The 20762-nt window shown below is 38.7% G+C and overlaps 1 protein-coding gene across 2 annotated transcripts in view; it reads right to left on the bottom strand.

The window, feature by feature from the left end:
* CDH7 (cadherin 7) overlaps positions 1–20762 on the bottom strand; it is a 120993-nt gene that overhangs the window by 62832 nt on the left and 37399 nt on the right. For both annotated transcript variants that reach the window (XM_039839981.1, XM_039839972.1), the window contains exons 3-5: positions 9737–10031; positions 6153–6272; positions 874–1041 (exon numbers count right to left, since the gene is read on the bottom strand). In XM_039839981.1, coding sequence (XP_039695915.1) covers positions 874–1041; positions 6153–6272; positions 9737–10031 — 583 coding nt within the window. The remainder of the gene's footprint in view (positions 1–873; positions 1042–6152; positions 6273–9736; positions 10032–20762) is intronic.

Below are 20762 nucleotides of genomic sequence, written 5' to 3' on the forward strand. Positions count from 1 at the left end.
GAAGCAGTATTTGAAGGAAACCACAGTGACGATCACATCTGCAGGGAAAGTTTCCTTGTTTGACATTTTCTTCTAAGATCTGATGGTAAAAGAGCTAAGTTCCCCATTTCTGTCACACACGCGTTTTAGTGACGTAGTCTGTACAGTTTCCTTACGTTCTTGAGAATTCTAAAGAAGTACCACATATGCTTATGAAAAAGAAACAAAAGTATAAAAGAGTGAGATGAAATGCTTTTTTTTTACAATCAGGACATCGCCACCTACCAATCTTTTTTCCTTTTTCTTGGTTAAATCAAAAGCCACTTTGGTCAAAGGAACTAAATTGAAGGCATGGGGTTTTCTGGTTTCTAGATTGATTTCTTTAAAAACACTGAGTGTTTGCTCAAGAAAGACGTGGTAACATTGCTTAAAGGAATGTTCTTTGTGCATAAGTGGTCAAAAAAAGTGTGAAATAAAGAATGAAAAAGCTGGGTACCCTTCTATTTTTATCTTTATGAATAAAGCAATATTTTTACATTACTAATTGGCAACAACCACATAGCTTACAGAATGTTTAAAAAAATAAGTCTTAGAATAAAACCATTAATACATAAACAAACATAACTGTCTCGTAGTCAAATAACGTAAATAAAAGAACCATGTTATAATTTAAGACAGAAGTAATACGAAGATATGTTTGCTTCTATTTATTTTCAGTAGCTTTATTATTCCATATTTCTGAATTAAAATCATCTCCTTGATAAAACAAAACTGTAGGAGAATGTAGTAAGATAATGATTTGAGAAGAATTTGGAAAAATCCCCTTTTAAAGACATTTTTGTAGGTTGGCAAGGAAAGCTAGTGCACTTGTGACACGTGACATAAGGTACTTACTCCGAGGAAAGCGAGGGGGGTTATCGTTGACATCAGTTAGGGTCACGGTGACTGACGTGGTTCCTGAGAGTCCTCCGTTTTGACCAACCATATCCTTTGCCTGAATAACAAGCAAATACTGGTCTTTAGCCTCTCTATCCATGTTTGGGAGGGCGGTCTTGATGACTCCTGTAAAATTTCAAATCCCAGTAAAATGCATCACGATTCACTGAATTCATACTAGTGAAGAACACTGACATAGGCAGCAAGTCGCTCTTGAGATGCCGCCTTTTGTTGTTTTATTTTTAAAAAATTTAATGCATGTTAAAGACCAAGAGGATCTGATAATTATATGCAATATTACAAAACCCAGAAAATGCTGACATGTGGAAGAGCGCGCGGCTTCTTAATATTGGATAGAGAGAATGATCTTTAGGTTTTATGGAAATGATCTTTAGGTTCAGGAAATACCAGCTTATAAATAAATAAAATGAACTCCTTATCTAGAATAGTAGGCAGTCACCTGTACAAGTATATGGCAAGTTCTGCTTTTCCTCTTTCAACCTATCCAACAACTTAATTCCCGGTGACGTGAAATCACCATAAATAACCCTTTCAGCTACGGTCCCCTACCATCTCTTTCAGCAAAATGATTTAAATTCTCTACAAAGAAAAGAATAAAAGTTGCTTATGTTTAATAAGCATATGTTTATTAAAGCATATTATGTTTATTAATAATACCACCATTCTAAATCGTGGCTCTGATGCTAGATGATCTGAGAAGAAGTACTAAAGATGACAATGACTGTCCTAATGGAAATCAACGATACTGCAGATATTCGTGTGTTTTGCTGTTGTTTGTTTCTAATCAATTGCAGTTAATATTGATAGCCCTTGAGACTTTAAATGTATGAGAAATTGATTTCAGAATTTCATGTTGCTTGATGGGGAAAGTTAACTCAATAATCATTGTTGCAGTGAATTAATTAGTTATTTTAAACTAATAACTAGGTAAGTGAATTATTAGGTAAGTATATTAGGCAATAATATCTACTTGGGGGGTGGAACTTAGTTTAACTATGTTATATGTAAATATATAAAGTGACATGTATATCTAATATTCTTAGTATATGTACATCTAGATAACATTAATAAAATATATTTAAGATTTATCTAGATAGACCTTGAAACCAGCAATATGAGACCATCTTTACTAACCAAATATAAGAAGTTAAGAATCCCACTTAATCATTGCTCACACTTTCATCGTTTCAAAGACAATGCCTGATCTATCTACCTAGGACCCTTTTGTTTATTGACGAGGTTAAAAATTGTCTGATCTATTTTATTAAAGAGATTCTAATATTTAGGGGGAAGTCAGCATTTAAATCCTTAGTGACTCAGACCTGAGGAAGAAGAATTCTGATATTATGGACTTTTCAGGGGCAAAATTGGGTTGTGTGATAGAGAATAGTTCTTTGGGAAGAAAATTATTATATATGATATATCATATAATGTAATATAATACATAATATAGCATAATATGTAATATATAAATTGGGATAAACATTTTTTCCCTTATGTTCAGCATAAAAATGATTTAATAGCCTCTAAATTTATAATTTTTTAATTAAAATTTAATTTTAAATTTAAATTGTTTAAAGACTGATCCTTCAATGGTCTCTGTGTTATACTTCAGCCCTAAATATAAATTATATGCCTAGATTATACTGCATGAGGCCTGTCCTATACTTAGTAATATTCTATAGTTTGGTAACTATAGATTCTATGGGTGACACACAGATTTTCAACAGTTTAAGAATAATTTAAACAACGTATTATTGGTTCCTAATATTCCAAGTTAGAAAACACTTATACTACCTTAAGTAACCATATTTTGTTTAGATCTTAGCACTAGCTATCAAAAACAAACACACACACCCCTCCCAATATACCCGTATTTTAAGCGTTTAAAATTATATTTCTTTAGTAGGCCAGTTTTTGTTGCTTTAACAATCACTTATTCTAATATGCTACCTGTTTTGGACACAGTTGCTACAATCACAGTAATTCAGGGTGACTTTAAGTGACTCCTTCACTGAGTTCTCTTGGCTCTCTACAGCTTCTAGTTAATCTCTGAAACACCACAATGATAATCAAAAGAAATATAGTCATATATCTATTTGATTCCATTGATAATTGCTTGATATGTAAATCTTCTTAGAGCCATAATGATCGTGTGAGTGGTGCACGTTTGTTTTTCCATACTCTGTTATCTATAAGACATTATACAATGAGCACTGACCTAGGTTGACACTCACTGTGACCAAGCATAAATGGTCCTTGTCTAAGAGTTCTGGGACATATTTCTCCACCTTTTCCTTTCTTCTTCTTTTTTTAGATAATAATCTTCCTTTATTTATCATGCTTTTTTTTATAAATTGAGCATTGACCAAAATATCTGGCCAAGAAATTTATTGCATCTAGATGACAAAACCTTAATATTCTTTTAGAGAAATTTCCTACTCATTCGGTTTTAATTTTTAATTTCTATTCATCTCTCATTTTCCTGGCAATAACAATATGTATGTGTTTTCATTCTTGTGAATTATTATGAGGGAGAGAGGTCCACAGCCTCTCGGCTAATCAGCAAAGAACGCACGGCAGCATCACCCTTTCATAGATTTGCTTAGTGGCATCGTTTTGGAAAGGAAATATAGAATTATTAGGAGAGAAATCCAACAGTCAAAGTTACTCACTTTTTTCATATCTCTAATTGTCTCTTTACAAGTGATCCTTAAATAATACTTTTCCAAAGGAAAAATCATGGCATAGTTAGCAAAGTAATGCAGATGGCATCTTGAAATCTCCTACTTTTAGAAGAAGAAACCTGGATATTCATTTTTGAACTGCAAATCAGGTAGGCAGTTGTATATGAAACTGATAAAAATATGAGATTATTTGTTGCAGGTTTACAGAATAGATGAACACATTAATCTTCAGTCTCTCAGTGAACTGGGGGACGCTGTGAAGAGAGGTGACAGGAATCTCTGCAGTCCCTTCCACGCTGCATTATCTTGCTTCTAGTGCCATTCTGGAAGTGAATTGTCAACACTGGTATCTGCAGCTACCCACATCTTGTTTTGCGAATGGAGAAATTACAGGTCATTTGGCCTGTAAGCTACAGAAGGAATATGTGCTTGGAGTTTTTAGCCATGTTAGGTTAATAATATGTGACTAATAAATAGTAACATATCATTAATATTATCCTATTAATAATAAGAATAAATTTATTATTCTCTTTTTGAAAAGAAAAAAGAAATTAGAAGTTAAACATATTTATAGAGATACACCTAACAGTGATTTCTTGGTCCTTTTTTGTTGCTGTTGTTTACATAATCTTGCTTGAGCTTATTTTCGGCATTTTTTTCCTGTCAAAAGTTTTACTTTCTTCTCAAAGTCATTAGATTTGGAGATAAATAAAATAATGTTATTTCTCACATAGATAAGAATCATGCTGACACCAAATAAAGAAGTCTAATTCCAATTTAATTTACAGCTCTTCATGCTCTTAAGATCTACAAATTTTCCAGTTTTGTCAGAAAAATACATGTTTTTCAAAAAGTACATTCTTATATTATGAATTAGCAGAGAGGACAAATATTCCCAGAACAGCTCTGCTCTAATGACTATAGAAAGAGAAGCCCCAATGATTACAGCACTAAAAACTCTAAACAAAACAAAATTGAACTTTATTCATCTTTGTAATGCACGATCCTTGAGAATCTGAAATGAAATTAAGTTTGAAGTACTAATAATGTGATCCCACACAATAGTCTACTGCCCAGATAATCAATCAGTGAGGCCTTACCTACACAGGGCTTACAAAAAAACCTATTATTTTTCAACGAAGCTAAAATCACAAGCCAATCATGAATAACAGCACAATATTTAAACCTCGGCATGAGTACATGCTATTTTTAGACAGGTTATATAACTCAAGAGTGTATAATTTGTGAGCAAATTGCTGGAAACACGTCAGTGTCTTTGGAGGCTGCACAGGGCAGGTGTATCAGGGAGATGGGTAGTGTTTGAATTTAGGTATCTCGGACCTATCGTTGGATCAACCACAAGCACACCTGTGTTCACAGGATTCGTACCGCACATCGCATACTTTCACTTCTTCAATACTCGCTTGATCAGAATTGTTTCTTCTCTGTTAGACTTTCCAGGGAGCTTCCTAACTCTACCACTATCTTGGTGTAAAATATTCAACGCAGTCTCTCTGAAATTCTAATGAATGATGAGCTAAGATTAAATTTACTTTTCTGTTCATGCATGATTACAACTGTCGTTCTCAAAAGACATTTAAAACATTAATCCCCCACAGTGATTTGAGAATGAATATTGCCTTTTTCTTTAAATATGAAAAACAGGACAAGAGACATTAAAATATTCATTTAGGGTCATAGGTACTATCAAATATTCATAATTGCAAACTTGGCTAGTTGGAGAATTCTCCATGATAAAGGTGAAATTATTAACATATAGAAACATTTTGGATTTTTATGGTGAAGAAATTCCATGGCACATGCCCACCCATCTTCACACCTGCCCATTCCCCCCTACACACAGAACCAGACACGCACAATCAATAAAATATTTATAACCAAAATAACAGTGCTCCAAATTGTACTCTAACTTAATGTAAACTATTTCAGCTTGAAAGCAAAACATAATGTTTAGCCAAACCACACATATTCTATCCAGGCAGCCTTGTGACTCAAATATTTTTTCCTAAAATTAAAAAAATAGTCCTTTAATTTAGTTTTTTGGTCTAGCAGATGATCATCTTGTTTGTTATGTTTAAACTAATTTCCCTGGGAAATCCAGCCTGTGGAAGGACAAGCTGAACCTACCAGCTATTCTAATGCCTGGCAGGGAGATTTCTGCTTGAAAATTAAATTTTATTATATATAATTCCTATGTGAAATAACTAAAGAAACCAAAAATAAAACTGAAAAGTGAATAATCAATGTTTTCTTATAGAATCACAAGATAGCAGGGGAAATACATTGTAATATAAAATATTTTATAGGTAGGAATACTACTATAATATTCTTAAAGGGTGCTATTGCCTCTATAAATAATATGCTACTTAAAACCATAATACACATATTGAGAGAAATACCATAAACATGTTACCAGTGCCAAGTACACCGAGTAATAATTGCTAATATTAATTCTATGCCAAGACACAAGTGATGACTTTACAAGGAGTGACACATTTCAATTTTTACCTGTCTTGGGTTCCACTGAGAAGTATGGCTGTCCTTGCAGGATACTGTAGACCACTCGGGCACTGTTGCCATAAGTAGGATCGTCAGCATCCGTCGCTGTCACTTGTACCACTGAGGTCCCTATGTGCCAACCCAAAAACCAATGAGTTAAAGACTTCCAAATGCTACAGAACACAAGAACGCATAAAATGCTGACGATTCTGCTTTAGATGTGTTTTTAATTCTGCATTTTTCTTGTTTCAAGGCACATGAAAATTTGATATCACATCTTTTGTATAACACAAATCCAAAAAGACGATAAATGCTAATTAAGCCCCCAGGAATATTTAAGGGGTATGAAAATAGGTTGGTAAAAATATAAGATTGATGATGCATGTTAGAATGGGATATACTTAGAACTGGATGGGATTCAAATTTTCAGCATCTCATCCATCAGTGTCGGGTAACAAGTTTTTATCAAGAGCAGTCTTTGTAAGTCTCCATTACTGACTAGGAGGCAGCGTGACAAAGAATAGCATCCTGACACCCAAATTATTGAGGGGTCTATCTCACTGCTGATACTCAGTAGAGCCAGGCAGAAACTTCAGTAATTAAATAAAGAATATTGGATTAATAGAGTTAACTAAATATTAGTTGGCTACCCTATCTCTTCAGTAATAGTTTCTTTATTTTTTCATTTGTTTCTACTAATTGATTTAAAAGAAAAGCATGAAATGAAAATTTAAACCAAATTCCCCAAAGGAGGAAAAACATGGCAATTTTTAAAATTGCATTATTAGTTGTTTTTCCACATTTCATGATAGAATGTCATATTGCTTCTTCATTTTACCACATATTCACCTATTCTCTATGGAGAGCATTCACTGCACTCTATTCTTTTTATTTCCACTTAGAATATCATCTTAAAAACATTAGCTACTCATATTTGCTTCATTTATGATTTAAGCACATGCTAAGCCATTTATGTCCTTTCTTATGGGGATGGGACAAATCCCCTTTTTAATGTATTCTTCCAAGGTTCAAGTCTGGCTCTAATAATTTCCTCAAAATATGGCATTTTAATCTAGCATCTCTTTTAGCTATATTCCTACACAGATTTCCCTTTATAAATGCCTTCAATAAGTTATTAATTTCTATTTTGTTACAAATCTATTCTCTTCTCCACACTATAATTTCCCTTATCGATTCCATTTTCTTTAAAATTGGGTGGATACTGTGAACTAATGTACATGGTACCATTTTTTTTAAATTCTGAAGATTTAGTTGTTGTTTTCGTTTGTTTTTTAATGGACTTAGGTGGATATGCCCTGTGGATACCTGTAGGACCAAATAATGAATGATGTATATTTGAAAATCGTTTTAAGAATTAAATTTTGATTTATTTGAAAATGTTAGAATCAATGACATTGATATTTTCTATGTTTGCTATAATGCACCGTCTTCACAGCAATGTTCATTCTGATAATAGGCTTCAATACTTCATTCAAAAAGAACTTTAAACAAAATGATGAAAAGTATATTTCGGGAAACTTGGTTGTATAATATCTATTTTTTAAAGTGATTATTAATTTACTGTATACACGCGCACATATTCTCAAATAGCTTAGGATTTCTCACGCTTACCTATGCTCTTTGGCAATGAATGAATCACCCCCTAAGGGCTTACAATTGTTTTAAATCTTACAATTAGTAGGCATGTCAAAAACAAAATAGCCCTAAATTAAACAGTGGAAGCTTGTGTTGTATATACCATACCATTTAGTGACTATTATAACAACTGGGTTAGAATTAGATACTTTCATAAAGAATGGCTCGCTAAAAAATTCATGTAACATATTTTATGTAGGCGGTCATTGTTCTTTGTTCAAATGTTGATTTTAACCTAGTGATCCCAATTAGTGCCAAGTAAATCCTAAAGACTCTTGAAAATCATTGTTTAAAACGTTCTAAACCCACTGGAACAAATCAAATGTCTAAAATAACTTTGCACATGTGCATGATAATCATGTTTGATATCAGAGTGATATTGTTGAAATGAAAGCTACCGTGCCTCATTCAGCCTCTAAAATGAAAAGTTCACATGAATGCAATCTGCACTTTTATGTTCTAGGTAGGAAAGAAAAACCTTAGCAAGCCAACGAAGAGCACCCAGAATGCCCTCGAGAACGATGGTGTTGACCTGAACTGTTCAAGCACTCTTCAAAAATTTTTTTTTTTTTTTTTTAAATATTCTACTTTGGGGAAGACAATGTACCTGCTCTTTCCTCTAAACTCTTGTTGTTGCTGCTGTCCCCACTGTTGTGTTTGTTACATTAGGGAAGCAACAACACAGGAAGCCCTCTGGAGGTGTGGGCGGTACAGTCAGAGCACGAAGAAGCCTGTCTGCTCAAAGAAACGCCCGCAGAGACTAGAGCGGAACGCTGTCACTGCAAGCCCCGATTCCTCTGGCTCATTGTCGTTTTGGATTTCTTTAGCAGCAAGGGCCATGGTGCCCCAGATAATTTTCCCTCCCCCATGTGGAAGAGACAGAAATCTGGGGTCACGACACTGTGATTCCCCAAAAGGGCGCACACAATCTACATCTCTGCACAGAAGAGGTGTTGACTAAATGCTGGAATAAATGAAATGATCTTTATTTAAAGCAAATCACACTGGGTAAACATTTAAGGGTTAAAATGTCAGTTCAATTATTTTTAAATAAACGTCTTCCTTCGATACTGAAAACAACAGTAAATAAACACATAAATCACCGGGTCTCTATTCCAGCCCTGTAATGTTTTATTGTTTTATAAGAACGTCCAAACTTAAATTACATACTGGCTGAAAACTACTCCAAAGCTACCTGAATATATGGAATTTAAAGCAGACTTTAATATTATTTAATGTAGATAAAGTATATACTAGAAGCACTTTACTTTCTGTTTTTCCATTTACGGGGCAATGACGAAGGGCTTGTGAGCAAAACAGCTTTCATCATTCTTTTCTCTCTCAAACTGAGGATCGCTTTACCATTATTATAAATTCAGTATAAATTTCTACGCATTTTAGTTTCTGGAGAAATGTTTTAAAAGATTAGTGGTGGCATGTGGATGGAGATTTGTGGTTTCAAGAATACTCTACAGCAAATAAACCGACGGATCCGAATGACAGCCGGGCTAAGCCACTGAGGACCTGCCTCATACCTTGGCCGCAGAGAGATGCTTAGAATAGTGCATTGTTATCCTACGATCAGGAGAAAGAAGAGTAGATCATCCCTGGCTGTGTCTGGAAGGATTGTCTTTTTGAACTTCTTAGGCATCATTTTAATCATTAAAAAAAATTAAATCGCGAAGGGAATGTAAGACCTAAGTAATTTCTTGAAAGCATTGAGACAGCTGTGTAAAAGGAACAACATCCCGACTTCCCATAAAGTAATGTGTTTGAATAAAAGGATCTGCGTACTGGCACCTAACAGGTTGCCAGCATTTCCGTCAGCAATTGCTCCGTAAATGTTATTTGTTTTTTTTCAGGACTTAGGATGCTTTCATTTTAAATATAACCCCCCTAGAACCAGATGCTGCAAAGGCAGTATGTGCTTTACTCACCCACAGGAGACATCTCGGGAACTCCGGCTGTGTACGGGCCGTCCAGGAATCTGGGCTCGTTGTCGTTGATGTCCTGAATCTTGATGACGAACTCAGATTCGGGCTCCACAGGCTTGTTGGTGAGCCTGTCCAGCGCCTGGGCTCGGAGTGTGTAGTAGGCCTGCTCCTCACGATCCAGCCTCTTGGTGGCATGAATGTCCCCAGTGTTCTCATCAATAATGAAAATGGAACTTGCCCCTTCGCCTGACAAGATGTATTTGATGGAACCATCTCCTTTATCAACATCAGAGTGAAGCTGGTGAAAAATTCATGTGAGATGAGATTAACTTACAAGAGAGTCAGTGATAAAGAGATATGTAAAAATAATTCTTATGTCACGCAGCGGTACATGAAATTTTATTGTTCTTGGAAAGATAAGCTGATGCTTACTGCGCACAGCAGAAAGGCTATTAGAATGTGTCAGCTTGTGCTGGTGAGCAAGACAATTTCATTTCTTCCTGTAAACAGTCTCCTCTCCAAAGGTATTTTATATCATTCCCAAAGTTATGAACTTGTTGTAGTGTTATTTTTTGATTTGGTTTGTCTTTGCCAGGTTAGCCATCTTCTTTGAACAGAGTAGACATTCAGTAAACACGTATAATTGGTTGATTTGATCTTATTCCAAGCAAAGGGGCTCGCTATAGAACATTTGCAAATTTAGACCTAATGTAGTATTTAATATGCTTAGAAATCACTGCATTCTTTAAGGGTGCCCTTCCCCCCACCCCCCCTCTTTTTCATGATTATCAAGTATGGATGGATGAATGTCCATCACTAAATCGGTCTTGAATCCTGTTCTACAATTCTAAAAATTTGGGGCTGAAAAAAAAAAATTACACTGTTCTCTGAAGTCAGAATTTTAAATCAATATGTGCCTGAGACTTCGAAAAAAACCTTTCCTGAAATACCAAGAACTGCATTCGATTTGCATGATTAACCCCCGCATCAGCGGCAGGGCAGGACTCCTGATTTGCATTTCATATCTGGAGCTGTCCCGTCTATATGTCAGCACATTATGTCAAACAGAGGAACCTGAGGAAACTCAGAAATAATTACACATTTTCCTGAACTTCACAACCTGAGAAATACAGGACTCCATCTGTCATTTCAGAAATCTTTCATCCCCTGTAACTGCCATCGTTCTGGACTTCGATTAATATGAATGGGAAAAAAAAAAAACAATTTACCAAATAACAAGGCTTTTCACTGCCTTACAGAACTGCGTTTGCATTCTTTAAAAGACAAGGTGCCAAAAATATAAAACATGGAGAGCTGCTTTGGAAGGTGGGTGCCCGGGGCAGTGTCGTCCTTTTGCGGGGGCTGGTGAGGGTGCCCCTTTTTGCACTAATTTCTGGAAGTGATTCTTCTGCTGCACTGTGTTTATATTCTGCTTCGGAATACTTAAATACCTGATGTAGCCCTGGGTTTCTGTAGTTTTTAGTCTGGACTGAATAATACAAAAACAAATTTCTACTACGGTTGTAATTTAGATTTGTCCGGTGTGGAATTTTCTAGTGCCTCACTGTGCTGCATGTTTACCCACAGCATGTGAAGTTATATTCTCGAAATGTAGTGAATTATTTAATTTTCTTAAATAATTAAGAAAATTATTTAAGGGGGATGATTGCATATATATCTCCCTTTAATTTAAGACGACAAAAAAAGAGATTGATTCAGTTTGAATGACTGCATGCTTCCTATGTGCCAGGTACATAAAGAAGTCTGGATTTATTCTATGAAAACACATGTTTAGAGTCTTGTTATTTGTTCTCTACATAGAAACTCCTTCCACGCTCATTAATGGCTGACCTTATAATCCCTCTAAACAGATGAGGAAACCGAAGTAAAGCAAGGCTGGGTGCTCTGCGTGGCTGCGCCAGCATAGTGAACCAGGCAGGCTGGTGGAAGCTCGGCCTCCGCGTCCTACCACGGGGTCCTCCCTCTGAGAGAGGAGCAGCTGTCCTGTGAGGTGGGAACACCACAACCTGCTGTAAAGAAGGCCGGGAAAGAGCAGTATGTGCAACCCACCCCCTCCTGACCCCTCCCCAAATCTTAAAGAAAGTCAGCGCTTTGGTGGTTCTCATCGGCACGGTTAACAGCTTACAGGAAGGGTCCTTTCCTGGCCTCGTGCAACAGAGACAAACACGACCACCCTCAACGACACAGCAAAAAACTTGAGTCCTCAGACAAAGGCAGATGATGGAGGAAAATCAGTTGCTTTTCAGCTGCTAGCACCTCGAGGACCCCCAGCACATACACTTTTCACTCCCCTAACCCCTCCTCGCCCTCATCTGTGCCTCGAAGGCTTAGGAGTGTCGCCACATGACCACTGGCAGGGGTGATCTCATGACCTAGAAATACCCAAGTAATGCACAGGTCGTGTTCTTAATTAGAGGTTTGCTGTCTCTCTAGATCTTACTGGGGACTCCCATTTGTAGAACCAACCCTTACGATTCATTGAAGTAATTCCTGTCAACTGGTAGCTGTTTTCACGGCATCTCCAATTATGCAAGGATCAGACTCCTTCTCTTCTACGTCCCCCCCGCCACACACACGCACACATATCTGTTTCAAGAGCCCTTGAGATGTACCACAGTTACATCTCTGACACTTTTCTCCCAGCTTGGACCATCACTAGGCTCGTAATCATTGCCAAAACTCAAAAGCAGAAAATTGCTTTGAGTCTAGGCTCAGTGTCCTTGCAAGGTTAGAATAAGCATCTGCAGTTAAAGGTGGATGATCGACTTTGCAATGTTCAAGTGGATACATAATTATCGGATGCATTCAGACATTTCCTCTGCGAGCCTATGTGCACTATGCCAGTCTTAACAGGCTGAGTGAAACCCTTGCTGTTAGTGAAAAACTGCTGTTCTGTTCTGAAAAAGTATGCTCGGCAAAGAAAAACCTGGCAAGTGTAGACTTACTGAACGACAGGCCCTCTTAAGGGGGCACGTGTGTCTCCGCAGGCGCAAGCCTGCACGCACACGCACGCGCACGCATTCTTTGTGAGTGACTGTTATGGAATGGAGAAATACCACTCTCTACACTGAAAATCTCTGGCCAGGCAGAAAAACAAACAAACAAACAAACAAACGAAACATTCTAAGGTCCCACAACATAATAAAAGAATTGATAAAAAATAAACGAAGAACATAATACGACAACAAATAAATACTCATACTCTACTTGGGGCAAAGTACGACTCACAATGCTACGTCTACTTCACTTGCATATGCCCTTGTAAACGTCTCGTGATTCATCTAAATAACAACAAAATTTAGATTCATTAATCGTTGGACAAAACTCACCTTTACTACCTGAGTTTCTAAATCCTTTTCAAAATATTTGTTGTGACTCCTAAGTAAATATTTAAAACGTCATCGTCATCATTATAATTATCATTGTTATTGCAAATGAGCACAAACAGTGAGGGGCACAGATCCCTTAGCTGAGTCTAGCTCATAAGGCGAAAGGAGGAGCAGGGAAGGAGATGCAATCATTATGTGACTCATAAGTCACTATGTCAGCACTGTGTACGGTAACAATGTAAAACGTATCAAACTGTGTTGGATTGTTCATAATCTACACAGGCCACGAATGCAAAGCATACTTTACAGGCACCCTGAAATAGGCTTAACAGTTCATTATGGCTCCCTCATTCCCTGCTTGATAGAATATATGCCATCATCACTAAAATACCAACCTTTGCCTTTCATTCTCTCTATCTGAACAATAATCCTGATTTGGAACCCTAAAAGCTTTCACTTGGACTATTCCAAACCCCCCCAGTTATACTCCACCTCCAATAACTCGCATCATCTAAGCTGTCATAGCGTCAGAAATCATCTCCCTAAAGTATACATTGAATTATATCACACCCGTCGTCAAATATATTTAATTGCTTCCCCTGGTCGATGAATTTAACCCCAAATTCTAAGCATGGGTCTCCACGTGGCTGTTTGCTATTTCCCTGGCCTCTCTTTTCTACATCTCGGAGTGCATTCTCTGCTCCAGAGGCCTACTGTTCGCCACCGCCTGAGTGCAGCGAGCATTTCCATCCTTTTCAAGACACATCTTTCATCATCCTGGCCACCAACTGACATCCAACTCGGCTTAATGCAACTTCCCTTTTACTGAAGTCTTAACAATCCTGCTTTCTTCCATGGCATGTTGCTGGAATTTCTATGACAGAACGCATTTAATTCTGCTCTCTCTTGGAAATCTGGTTTCACTGTTTTCATATCCAAACCCTTCTTAAATCTATAAACTCCTTAAGAGCTGGGTTCTTTTTATCACTGTCCTTCACATTTGCAATAAACAAACCGTTGTATTAAATTTAGCAATGTATAATCCGCTTTGTAAGAGTCACGCTTGTTTTATTTCGGTTTCTCTCCTTTTAAGTTTTAACAGCATTAGGCAAAAAGAAAACAAACAAAACAAAAAAATACCCTGTATCTCTAGTAAGTTCTCCCCAGTGCTTCGAATTGCCAAGATGGAGCACAGATACCACATTTTATATGCCCACTGCAACCCCTAGCACAGTTTGTACCTGCACATGTCTTACACAGAATGAACACACACACACATACACATGCAGGCACACACACATACATGCACACACACACACTGCCATACACACGCGATCACACACACAACTCTCACTCCTTCCCTCCCCTCTCCCTCTACCCCCCCTCCCCGGAGGGTTTTAGACATCCTCAGATGCCCTCTCATGGCAGAATCTCCATGTACTTGATTCGTTTTTTAGCCATCATTTTTTTTTTTAATTTAAGATTGTAAAGACCAAAACTAAAAACAAACCATTGTACTGCATTTCTGACAATTTTCTTATAAGTATTTTATCAACTGGGGCCTGATATGAACTACTGAGTCCAGTATTTTCAACCCATCTGCTTAAAAAAAAAACAAAAGCAGCTCGAAAATGGAGAATATTCCTCAATTTAGCAAAGACTGAGGTTAAAAAAAAAATCAATTAAATATATTGATTAACTTTCCTTCTAAGAACATCTTAAACTCTACTCACGTGATCTTACTGAAGTCTGGTCTTTACTCTCTGACCCTTAGCCTCATCTATAACCTGGAGATAAAAATTTCTACCCTTGAACAACTGTGGCAACTATTACAGCTGACACGGTAGAATGTGACTCATAAATGACTATAATATCAGGATCGTACTTTTAAACATTTTTGCCTTTGAAAACATACTACGTTTTTCGTGTCATGAAAAAGAACAAATCTAGACATAAGATGAAACTATTGGGAAACAGATCAAGTCTATCATGAAAGCACTGACGCTAAAAAAATGAAAGAAAAAGCTGTGATTTTCACCGACCTGTGTATGATGAAGACGGAAACAGCTTCAGTTTTACATTCAGTTTTCCTTTGTAGTGAACATTTGAATAAGAAAAATGCAAAACACATTATTATCTAAATAAAAGTGAATACTGCTACCACAGCTGTGTACAAACACGGAGTAATGTTGGCTGAGTAATAAATATCATATATTCTTTTGAGCACCATGTTAATAAATCTGAGAATGATTTGTACTGAACACTAGCAAAGGATTACCAAACTGAATTTTTTTACCATGGGTTTACTTCTTATAGATTCCTCCGTTTTTAAAGTTTAAAAATACATTATAGGGCGTCAGAACTATGCAGAATTTACTCCCGCTAAACTTTTACAAGGTTAAAATCATAAGAATGGAGGGCAGATTTAAACAATAATTGGCGAAAATAAAACCGCTTGAGTATACACAGGACGTGCGAGTTTTCTTTTCTCATTATGCTGTTTAATAGATATTTTCCACATGCCACGGGATACCATGTAATTATCAAGCTGCCGAAGAAATATTACGCATGAAAACAAGGGCATGAGTCATTTTTTTTTTCCTTAAGTAGTCCTAATTTATAATTATTACTATGGTCCAGGGTAATGGAACACAATTGATCATGAAGCCTCTCTGATGAAGATGCATGGTTTAAGTATAGGTATTTATTATTACACATAGAGTAACGTAGGAAAGGGATAAAACTCAGGGAGTGCTTAGGAAAGGTTAAAATTGCCAAGGAAATCTCAATCTTATTATTTTTTTTTAAACAGTGAAGAAAAAGAAAGGAGGGACCGCGCAGGTTGGTTTTATTCTCAGAAAAAGGTGCGCACTAGTTCCGCGGTGATAAACGTTAAGTCTGGCGTCTCAGTTCGCTTGGTAGCAGAGCGGGCCAGCTGCTCGGTCGGTGTGCCTCCTTTTCCACTCCCAAATCCCACTTTATCCAACTGTAATAGACCAGCGTCTGTAAATGTTCACTTGGCCTTGAAGCTCAGTGCGGATAAAAGGAAGTAATGCGCTTGGAAGTATTTTGTAAAATGGACCTTTCTAACCATACGTTTGAAGTCGCATACAGTGGTTCTGCAGCATTATCTGCCTTGCTGGGGGCGGCGATCGTGCTTGGGTTGGAAAAGGTCCCACGCGTGTGCCTCTGGAGTGGTTACTCAGAGCTTCCCATCAGGAGGCACATTTTCTTCATCAGGGGACTCAGTGACAACAAGTCAGAGAAGCATCTCCAGTCCCGTACAGCTGCGGCACTTCCCTAAAGAAAACGCCACAGCACTCGCCTTGTCCTCTCTCTGGCAGCTGTCCCCGGGCCACAGCCAAAGGACATAAGCAGCCTAGAGCCAGATTTTCCCTGATAGAAACCCCTCCGGGGTGGGTGTCACTATGAGCATGACATGCTTTCTACTTCGGGGTTCCTGCGCAGCTCCTCACCCCTCAGTCCTAAACTCTAAGGAGTGAACTGGAAGCAGTTAAAACAAACAAACAAACAAAAAACCCTGGAAAGGTTAAGAGTTTTTCTCAGGACCATAACTTTAATCTTGCTTTGGAAATGGAGACTGAGCACAAAATGCGTCGCTAGAGCACTGCTACGCAAAGCACCGCCCGAGGACCACCCTGTGCCATCTCTCCAGGTCCAGTGAAGTATGGAAACTAAGAGAAGCCCCAGAAACTTTCCTACTCGTTGCTCAGAGTAATTTATATGGGTAACTGAGCCCAATAATAATAATGAAGGAATAGGGATTGAATTTTTTTATCTAAGTACTTCATTTGTCAACATAGAGGTCATAACACAATATGTCCTGTGTCCTTAAAACAACGACAACACCAAAAGCTTGGTCACTCACCACAGGTCAGCTGAGAGGCCCTGGGTCAGCAGATAAAACCCTACATGAAAGCTCTTTCGAATGTTTCTAGGCAGTAATTAGGAACTAACAGGAAAAGTGTTTTAAACTAATTACTGCCTAGAAACATTAGGGGGCACTGGACGCCACCCCCCACCAGGAGGCACTGGGCGATTCGCAGAGGCCGCCCTTGAGATTCGCCCTTGAGATTGGCACAGATGTTCTGTCCACGGAACCGCAGAAAAGAAACCCAAGGAAACATCGCACTGGGCAAGCGCGTAGTGAGTCTGCGAAATATTCCCTGCATTGCTTCATCTTGTCTTTTGCATTCAAAAACAATAATAATTAAAACCATAAAAATATAATTTTGGAATCTACATTTGGGTGAGAGAACTTCAACACTTGGCGAATTGGTAAAATGGCAAATAGAGCCATTTAGCCAAAGGTAATACTTCTTTCTGGGCTGTCCCACATCCGATGACAAGCTGATGGGGGGCTTTAAAGCTCCTCCCTCTCCCCTAATTCAAAATAGCTCCAAAGAGGCTTCTGAGGCCACAGCTCCCCAAAGGCTGGCCAAGGTCTAGGTTGCAACTGCACTGGAGTTCAGCTCCTTCCCTGCCCAGTCCCCCCGCCTTTCCAAGTGTTGATTCCAAGAACTGGCACTCTGACAAATTCCCTACAGGCAAATCCCTGTCTTGGAGCCTGTTTCCTGTGAACTTGACCTGCAAAACACACACACACGTTAACTAACTCAATAAGTAATGAGTGGCAGAGCTTGGCTTTCTCTGCACATCTGTCCTCATGCATACCCGGATGTCTCCTGCAGAGGCACAGGACAGTAAGGGACACATTTACATAACTTGGTGAGAGATTTTGCAGATCGAAAGCAGCAGCAGCTGAGGAAGAGCCGCAGGGTGGCAACATTCATACAACACATAACCCTGGGCGGAGTGCCATGCGGTTTTTTCAGTCTACACCTGACATACTCTTTCTTTTTTTCCATGCTCCCAAATGCTTTAATTTCTAGAAACTTCACATGGTAAAGGAACCAATCGCAAGAGGGAAAGGGCTTCACTGTGTTGTTTTTCATCTGGGAAGAGAAAGAAACAAAATGGCCTTCACTCAGGGAGCCCGGGGGCCAAATCTGTATGCGTTTCTCTACACAGACCCACTCCTGCCCCATTTTCCACGCCCAGAGCGAGCGTCTAATATTCTCTCAAGTGGTATGATGCCCTCACCTACTACGAAATATTTCAAACAGAATATGTGTCCATGGGCCCAGGCTTTTTTATTCTTAAAAGTGCTTCAGGTCATACTATTATGCACCCAATGTAAGAACTGCTGGCCTAAAGGGAGAAAAGGAATTACAAGAGAAGCTGAGGGAAATGTCCTTCCATTTTAAAGGCAGAGGAGAAAAAAGGCTTATTAACTAGATAAAAAAGAAAAAAGAAAAAGAAAAAAAAAGAAGCATGTCTGCAGAGCTTAGGCAATCATTTGCTACAAAGATACAGATTTTAAAAACATACCTCAAAAAAAACGTCTGGCATAAATTCAATAAACACAAAAGCTTCCTAAATGAAAATAAAAACCCATTTCACATGCCGGGGCCTCTGTGGGATATGGAACTGTCTCATCTAAAATACCGCAGGTGTGAGAAATAAGGACAACACACGTTTCCCCCTCTGAAGCAAAATATTTGAAAGAAATGAGGAAACGCAAAGTCCCTCCTGAGCCCGTGTGGCGCCCACTGCCACCCCGGTGACTTCAGCGTCCTGCTCTCCTGTCTCGTCGTCCTCCCACTGAGCTCCATCAGAGCCCGGTGCCCTAAGGATAAAAGCTCCCAAAGCCAAAGGTGATATGACGTGTAACGCGATGAAAGGAAAAGGAGGCGTGACGTGGAAGGGATGGGCAACCACGGAGCAAAGTCGACGACTCGGTGACACAGGGGAGACATCCTCCAACAGCTCGCGAGCTGCAAACTCTGGAAAGGTGTCTTCGGTTTTCGTGGGAGAGACTGGCCTGGACTGGTGCGTAAAAGACTTGGCGGTACAGGCCGGTCTGGTATCAAAAAAAGATGCCACCGGCACCAGCTGGAGAGAGGCGGCCGCACGCGGTGCGGACACACGGGTGAGGGAGGGTGACAAACGCCGCTGCGTGAGACGGGGCTCTGCGAAGTTCCGTCTGGCTTTTCGACTGATGAAATTCCGTCTAACTTGAAAAATGCAGTAAGTTCTCTGAGTTGTTTTCCCTTAAACGCCACATTTATTTCATAGAATGACTCTCTGTCCCTTCTCCGATGAGCATCAGATATTAGCACTGTGCTCTCCATTAATCCGCGAACTGAGATGCAAGATGAATAAAACAAGCTTTCTGGCAGCACAATCGCAATCGCTAAAGTGACTCAGAATAATGTTGGAACCAATTCACCTCTGTAATAAGCAATGTGAAGTAGGACAAGAACTGGGGGCGGGCTGGGTCGAGTGCCGAGATGCTGCCTTCATGTTGGGTACCTTCTCGGATTTCAGTTTGTTCATCGGACTGGGGGGGTCTTCAAGGCTCCTTTTATCCCGACAATTCTCTATGTATCCCCTCCAAAGAAACACGGGTGAACTGTCATCCTCCATCCAGACTCCTGATATGTACTGGCCATTCCAGGAACGGCACGAGACATTGGGAGCTGAGTTTTGGGTGGATGATAATGCCTCAGGTTAAACCATTTTATAAAATCTCACATAGCGACCGTATGGTTACGTCACCTTGCGAAAGTCAGGGGCACTGCAGAATATGTCCAGACGATCACCAACTCAGAAAACCCCACAGGTTCATTTTGTAAGATTCTTTTCTATAATTTCGAAATGTCCTGTTTTGTAAAGCTTGTGAAAAAAAGGCATTCAGACAATTTTCTCAAGGCACTTGGGAGTGAAGACCTTTTTTCCCTATGTATAGCAGCTAGTAATTTGGTTAAATAATTCAGAAGAAGTAATTAGCATTTGATTTTAAAATATATGTCAAGAACATACACGAGGAATCTTTAAAGGGTACAGCAAAATAACGAGCTACCTAAACACAACTGTCGGGACAAGGTCACTTATTTAAAAGGAAATATTATTAACAGTACTTACCTATAATTTATCTGATTCTTATCTTATACACACATTCATTAGTATCACAAACACACACACTAAGAAAACGCATCTGTCCTCTCTTTCCCTGAGATTTACAGCGTTATACGTTTTCCCTGTATTTTAATCTGTCGCGTTATACATACATGGCTTAGATGTATTATCCTATTTACATCTGAACTACCCCAAACTCCTCACAGCGATACTGGGCAGAGAATGATTTCCTGGTTCCCAGGGGTATGAACACACAGAAACATTCCTGGAGGGCATCGTTTGGGGTGGGTGATTCCCTACCTTCTTTTCTAGGCTGCTTCTATTAACTAAAACTTCCCTTACTGTGGACCCAAGGCGGAGAAAAAAATAAAGTAAATAATAAAAAGAGTGCCAACTGAATCCCCTTTCTTTTACATCACTTGTGATTCAATAAGAAAAGATTCCCATAACAGAACAGGCACACGTTGTCACATGTCAGACATAAAACAATTAGTAGAGTTGATTCTGGACTGCAATACAACCTGACATGGGGCCATTTCAATCATGAGGAAGTTATGACAAAATTTTCCTGCAGGCTCGGTCCAATCTAACTCAAATCCCATCGCTCTCATTAAAAAATGTAGCTCGTCTATTCCTTTCCGTGATCTTACACTTCTTTGCCGTGTATTTGTAATCCC

The sequence above is a fragment of the Pteropus medius genome, unplaced genomic scaffold (genome assembly GCF_902729225.1).
Source record: "Pteropus medius unplaced genomic scaffold, Ma_sr-lr_union100, whole genome shotgun sequence".
Lineage (NCBI taxonomy): Eukaryota > Metazoa > Chordata > Mammalia > Chiroptera > Pteropodidae > Pteropus > Pteropus medius.